General features: G+C 50.0%; 1 protein-coding gene across 12 annotated transcripts in view; it reads right to left on the bottom strand.

The window, feature by feature from the left end:
• Positions 1-7,500, bottom strand: part of LOC105908032 (plakophilin-4) — a 90,042-nt gene that overhangs the window by 16,710 nt on the left and 65,832 nt on the right. For all 12 annotated transcript variants that reach the window (XM_031558121.2, XM_031558118.2, XM_031558120.2 and 9 more), the window contains 3 exons: positions 5,347-5,530; positions 2,859-2,991; positions 760-973 (listed from right to left, as the gene is read on the bottom strand). In XM_031558121.2, the coding sequence (XP_031413981.1) occupies positions 760-973; positions 2,859-2,991; positions 5,347-5,530 (531 nt within the window). The remainder of the gene's footprint in view (positions 1-759; positions 974-2,858; positions 2,992-5,346; positions 5,531-7,500) is intronic.

Below are 7,500 nucleotides of genomic sequence, written 5' to 3'. Positions count from 1 at the left end.
TGTGTGTGTGTGTGAGCGTGTGTGTGTGTGAGAGAGTGTCTGGGGGTGTGTTGCACATGGCCGTTTGACTTGTATTTTCTTGTTTCTTGCGCTCCAGAGTCGGGGGTGTGACTGGCAGTGCTGGGACCGGTCAGAACAGGCTTGTCCAGTGAGTCAGAGTCCTGAATTCAAACTCTTTCGTTTACACACACACACACACGCACTGAAATACCAAGAGAGGAGAGACTCATCGCTGAAATTTCCATTCACTCCTCATACACACATGCACGAAACCAGTGACTGTATGGGATTCTCTGCTTTCGAGGGCAGTACTAGTGTGCGTTTGAGTGTGTGTGTGTGTGTGTGTGTGTGTGTGTGTGTGTGTGTGTGTGTGTGTGTGTGTGTGTATGTGTGTGACAGCCGAGGGCTGGTGAATAATGGATGAGAGGAAGGAGCATGGATCTATACATCACTGGGGTTAGGGGAGAGGGGCCCCCAGATATATGTAGACACACACAAACACACACACACACACACACACACACACACACACACACACACACACACACACACACACACACACACACACACACTCGTTTCATGTCGTACATAGATTCACTAACTACCTAAAAACATTCCTGTAGAATGTCCTCACATACTCATTTAGGTTAATATTGTCACTATCCCTCTCTCACACACACAATAAAGCATAAAACACTTAAAGACATGCATAAACATGCCAGCAGGACCTGTCACACACACACACACACACTCTCTTACCTGTGACCACCTCCCTCACTTCGGCATCCACGGTCTTCCTCAGCAGCCTGAGCAGGGCTGGGATGCCACCGGCGTTCCTGACGGCCACCTTGTTGTCGTCTGTGGCCTTTCCGTAGACCAGGTTCCTGAGGGCCCCGCAGGCGTTGCGCTGCACCTCCAGCACCTTGTGGTCCAGCAGATCCACCAGGTGCTTGATCCCCCCCAGCCGGCAAACCTACACAAGCACACAGAGAAACACACCTGTGTGTGTTATTGTCCAGCTCCGGCGGAACAGGCACCAACAAACACAGACGGCGGTTCACGCTTGCTCAGCAGACACTTGTGAGATCTGAGAACTGGGAACTAAACCCCCCCTTCCCCTCCCCTCCCCAGTCCTGACTAGGGGTTTATCCACATTTCGGTTCTCCCGGAGAACTTGATCTGCTCCCTAATGCCGAGTTCTGCGTGTCTTGCATCAGCCATGCGGCTGAGGGGAGCTGGGGGTATTTTCAGACATAATAACGATGTTGGGGAAGGGATTCCAGTGTCAAATCCCTGGGCTTATCTGTGCTGCGTCTGCCAGAGACGGATGACTTGGGCTCTTTACACTGGGGGGGGGGAGTGGTACTGATCAAGCAAACATACGTGATCCAGGCTGTAAACGCAAGGCCACATGAGAGAGAGAGAGAGGAGAGAGAAAGAGAGGGAGAGACGGAGAGACAAAAGAAGAGAGTCGTGTCGAGGAAGGGAGGAGGAACAGGCAGAGAGAGAGAGAGGAATGAAGAGCAAAGGCAAGAGGAGAAGCAGAGAGGTACAGGGAAGGAGAGGAACGGGCAGACAGAGAGGGGAATAACAGGGAGAAAGAGAGAGAGAAAACAGACGGTGAAAAAAAGAGAGCGAGACAGAGAATAAAGAGCAGTCTTGAATAAAGAGCAGCTTTTGTGGAAGACATTAGTCTGGGAGCAGACGTCACTCCTGTCGGGGGAACATCTGGAGACGGCGCTGGAGATCAGGGCCCTGATGAAAAGTAATATCCTGACATTTGATTTCAACCGAATAATCCCCCTGAGCAGTGAGCACTGCACACATACCCCCACACACACACACACACACACACACACACACACACACACACACACACACACACACACACACACACACACACACACACACGCACACACACGCACACACACTTCCATTGTATCCCGAGAAGCCTGACTCCCTGACTAGGGTCCTGGGTTGGCCTGTTCTGCGCTCTGGATAGGCCCCATTACAGACTATCAGAAGACTGATTGATTTACAGAAATCAAAACTCTTACTACAGATATACAGATGTGTATGTAGGGGGGGGGGGGTATATGTGTGTGAGAGTGTGTGTGTGTGTGTGTGTGTGTGTGTGTATGTGAGAGAGAGAGATAAAGACTTGTGTATACAGTGTACACCCCCCACCCCGAATGCTTTGGCAATACTGTAGAACGTTATGGCCATGCCAACAAAGCTTCTTTTGAGTTTGAATACGAGAGAACAAGAGACAGAGATAGAGAGCGCTTTTGAGAGCGAACTCCTGGGTGTGCAAGAGTGAACATTGTCTTTCTGAGGGCGTATAAGACATGCTGTGAAGGTGTGTGTGTGTGTGAGAGAAAAAAGGGGATGAGGGAGAGTGAGTGATGAATGTGAAGAACTGCATGAAAGGATGCATGAAAGGATTTGCTCTAGTCAGTATTCACTACATGTTGCACACCAGCACCTGCTGCTTTGTGGAGAAACTGAATTTGGCTTTCTTCTTCAAATTTCTCTCTCTTTCTTTCTTTCTTTCTTTCTTTCTTTCTCTCTCACTCCCTCTCTCTCTCTCTCTCTCTCTCTCTCTCTCTCTATCCCTCCTTCTCTCCCTCTCCCTCCTGGTCTCTGTAGCAGTGGGACTTGGCCACCCTGCTGGGTAGGCATGAAATTCCAGCAGGGTTTCGTCTCAGTCCTGGAACACTCCCCCGCAGTGCAGCACACCAGGGCCCCCTCACAGCTCCCCTCACAGCTCCCCTCCCGCCACCCCCCTCCCCCCGCGACGGCCCTGCCACGACTGCCCCGCCCTGCCCCTTCACGCCCGGCGCGCTGGGTGCACTCACCTCAGACTTGATGCGGTTATCTCCAAAGCACAGGTGTTGCAGGTAGGCGGCGGCGTTGGCCTGCACAGAGGGGAACTGGTGCTGCAGCATGTGGATCACCTCCGGCAGCTCGGGGTCACGCCACGCAAACTCCCTAGAGAGAGAGAGAGAGAGAGAGATAGAGAGAAGTGCAGGGTGAATAAATAATGTCTACTGGGTACCAAATACAAGGTAAAACAGCACAGTCACACATGCTTCACAAGCCACACAGACTTCTTGCATTTATTCTACAGGTGTGTACACTCACTTCTTCAACAAACACAAGGCTCACACCACACTCACGAGTTCTTCAACACATAACACGAAGCTCCAACGCCTCGTGTGTTAACACACACACACACAGAAACACACACACACACAAACACACACGCACAAATACACACACCAACCACCTCTCACCCAAACCAGACATTCCACAGTCCAGTGTTGGCCTTGACCTCCCCTCACCTCAGCGCACTCCAATAACAGCCCCGGATATCACATCACGCACCAAAACTATTCCACCTGGGCGCAGCATTATTGCTTTCTTTTCCTCCAACTCACGACATTTTCAGAAAAGAAGACAAATAAACTAGAACAAAAAACAACCACTTGGCTTGAGTTTGTCAAGTGAGGGAGTGTGTGAGGGTGGGGTGTGTGGGGTGGGGTGTGAGGGAGTGTGTGAGGGTGGGGTGTGTGAGGGAGTGTGTGAGGGTGGGGTGTGTGGGGCCTTTGGAACCGCTGCAGGGGCTTGGAGCCTCTTCTTTACTGAATTTAGCATCACTAGCTTCGCTAAACGCAGAGGAAGAAAAAGAGAAAAAAAATAAAGCGACGCCTTGTGTGAAAAGCCCGCAGGGGGCTCGGAGATTAGCTCCTCTGAACAAATCTACAAACACTCAGAGACTTTCAGATATTTCCAATCGTTTTTATTTCTCTCTAAGTAACGACTCAATTAAAATTGAAAACAAATGTCAAAGCTAGTGGGGAAACGCTACATGATAGCCGCGTGGATCTGACCTCATCGTCTAATGGTACCGCACTAAAGACGTCTATTGAAATGGAGCCCGAGAATAACATCACAGGCACGAGGCTGATGTTTAGCAGTGGGAGAGACACTGATGGCGAGCGGCAGAGGAGCCCCATCCCCTGCCATAACCCGCCCCCACCCCTCACCCTACCGCCTCCCAACCCTTAAGTCCAATCCAGTGAGATGCTGCTTTAATCAAACTCAGCCTGAAGTCTCCACTGCTCTCGCTCTGCTCTGGGTCAACATTTAAAGGGCTAAGAGTGAGCAGTAGGAAGGCCACTCGGTCTAATGATCTCATGAAAGGGTGGATGTGCCCAGAGGAATGGAGGGGAAAGAGGAGGAAGACAGAAGGAGAGAAAGAGGGAAAAGGAAAGGGAAAGAAGGGAGAACATAGTGAAGGAGACAGAGGGAGAGAGAGAGAGAGAGAGAGAGCTAGAAATAACGGAAGTTACAAAAAGAACGACTGAATGGGACTGAGGGAAGAGGAGGGAGGAGATGGAGTGACACAGGGGACGCGGAGGAGATGGGGGTGAGAGAAAGAGAGAGTAAGAGACTAAGATGTTCAGAGCTGAAATGACAGCACAGAGAGGGAGAGAGAGAGGGAGGGAGAGCCAGGGGGCCCTCTGACACGCTCGGCTACAGCAACAGCCAGGGGTGTGAACAGCATTCCCAATGTGCAAGGTCAGGGAATCAGCATGGGGTCAAGAGCTCACACACGCGCACACACGCGCACACACACACACACACACACACACACACACACACACACACACACACACACACACACACACACACACACACACACACACACACACACACACACACACACACACACACACACACAAAAACATGCACACACATGCACATCAATATACACATCCAAACTAATCTCTAGCTCTCTCACGCACATGCCAACTCAAACGTGTGTACTCTCTCTCACTCACTCACACACACTCACACACACACACAGACAGACACAGACACACACAGACACACACAGACACACACAGACACACACAGACACACACGCCCGGTGGCTGAGGCTCTGGAGCGCTGCCCAGAGGGCTTAGGGGAGTGTGTATAGTAAGAGGAGATGACTGCTGACCAAGCAGAATGCACAGGAGTGGAGTAAGCACTGCTAAGTCCCAGTGGAGGATCATCAGCTATCGCACGCTGTACAAGCATGCATGTGTACGCCAACATGCTTTGGTATGGGAGTCTGTGCACATAGGTGTAAATATATATATGTGTGTGTGCCTGAGTTTACATATGTGTGTGTGTGTGTGTGTGTGTGTGTGTGTGTGTGTGTGTGTTCCTTGTGTAAACTTTTGTGGTGTGTGCGCATTTGCATGTATGGGCTCACTATGTGGTTGCAGTCTGTGGATCCTGTGTCTGTTTCTCAACTCTTCCATGTTTGTGTCCTGTGTGTCTTTCAACCCTTACCTGGGGTCCTTCTGGATGCTGTCGATGGAGGGTGAGCGTGTGTTGTCGTCGGGCGCTCCAGCCTGCCGGTACTGAGGGGGCCGGTAGGGGTCTGCGTAGGTGGCGGCCGAGCTCAGGGCGTAGTTGCTTCTTTGGTACGTCATGCCGCTCCTCTGGCTGGAGCTCCTCTGCAGGGTTCCCACACCTGGAGAAACGGGTGGGAGAGGGGGGTTAGGAGGAGATCATTAAAATAAATCAAGACCCCCCTGTAGAACAAGACCTTTTGTGTTGTTCCAAGTCTTTTTTGTGTTTTTGTGTAAGCCCTACAGATTAGGGGTCTGGAGAGAGTTTAGGTTGGAACGGAGAAGAAACGAGGATGAATGAAAACACTTGTGTGTTGTGTGTGTGTTGTGTGTGTTGTTTTCGTTGTTATTCCCCCAAATCTGGAAGCCATTAGTGGAAAAAAAGGATGTAAAACACGCACTGTGTTCAGGACAAAGCAAATGAGGCGAGTTCTTTATAAATAACATTTTTGGGTTGTCGTTTTTTTTCCTGTCCATTTTTTTACAAGCTGGAACACTTAGGAGCTGGTTCCTGTAGGTTCTCTTCAGATACAGGAGGAGGAGGAGGCCATCTTCTGTTCTCAGGTTCTAGATGAGGGGAGGACTCTTCTTCTGTTCTCAGGTTCTAGATGAGGGGAGGACTCTTCTTCTGTTCTCAGGTTCTAGATGAGGGGAGAACTCTTCTTCTGTTCTCAGGTTCTAGCTCAGAGGAGAACTCTTCGGTAGAGTCGGTCCCGTGCTCGTGCCACTTGCAGCCACTGCATGGTGGGAAGAGCTTGTCACGTGTGACAGCTGTTTTACCTCTCGCTCGGCAAATGGGGATAGTCAGCCTTGCATGTTTACACGCCCTCCATCACAAACACACCCCACGGAAACAAACGCTCAGGACATCCTCCCAAGCCTTGTGAAATATTTAGTCTGAGCATCTTGGCAACATCGTAAATAATTGTTATTTTTTCCTTCCTCCCTCTCTCTCCTCTCCTCTCTCTTTCTCTCTCTTTCCTCCTCCCCCCTCTCTCTTTCTTTCTCCACTTCTCACTCTCACTCTATTCCTTGTTGTGGTACTGTGACCTAATTTCTAATTTACCACTCCGTATTTCTCAGAGGCTCCTGTCCTGGCCAGTCACACACACACAAATAGACACAAGAACACACACATGCATATACACACACATCAAAACTCTCTCACACACACACACACACAAATAGACACAAGAACACACACATGCATATATATACACACACATCAAAACTCTCTCACACACATACACACATTATTCACTCCACTGCTCTCACATGCCAGCCTTCCTTTAACACACATTAAGTCACTCTTGAGATTGAGAAGCCAAAGTCAGTCCGCTGATATAAACAGGTCGGGATGAGGCAGAGGTGGCATCAGGGAGCAAAGGCCACGTACGGCTCCTTCATGAGGCTCAAACACACACACACACCTCCAAGCCACGCAATTAAGTCTCATGATGCCCTCCTCAATGAGCGAGCGTGACCTTTGAACTGGCCTCCACACACCTCCACTCCCTTAATCCTCGCCGCTGGCCTCCAGTAATTGCCAGAGAAGCTGATAAAGCCCATTTCTAATTTCCCTGGACTGCGTCCACCCTGACACAAATGCACACAGGCATACATGCCACACTGACTGACACACACACACACACACACACACACACACACTCTCACACACACCCTCACACAAACACACACACACACATAGGAAAGGCAGTGCTCAGAGCTTAGAGGGTGAGCTAGGAGGATGTAATCTGCATTGCGCACCTTTTCTCATCCAGCTTTTTCCTCGCTTTCCTTTGCACAAGGGATCAATACTCCCATTTAGCACGACTTGAGGAAAAAAACCACACTCACCCTCTACAGAAACATACACATACTGGCATAAAGAATGAAAGTAAGAAAGAAACAAAGCATGAAAGAGAGTGCGGGGAAGAGAAAAAAAACGAGAGGCCATTAAAATTGAATTTCACACCGTAACAAAGAGCACTTTGCAGATCAAATTGGATTTTTTCTCGCCTCTAATGAGGCACTTTTTTGCCGGGACCCCGAACAGCCTACCCCCCCCCCCCCACAGCTGTCCTCCGCCACC

This window comes from Clupea harengus, chromosome 2 (genome assembly GCF_900700415.2).
Source record: "Clupea harengus chromosome 2, Ch_v2.0.2, whole genome shotgun sequence".
NCBI lineage: Eukaryota > Metazoa > Chordata > Actinopteri > Clupeiformes > Clupeidae > Clupea > Clupea harengus.
The sequence above is the reverse complement of the archived record's forward strand: the minus strand, read 5'-3'. Positions and strand labels throughout refer to the sequence as shown.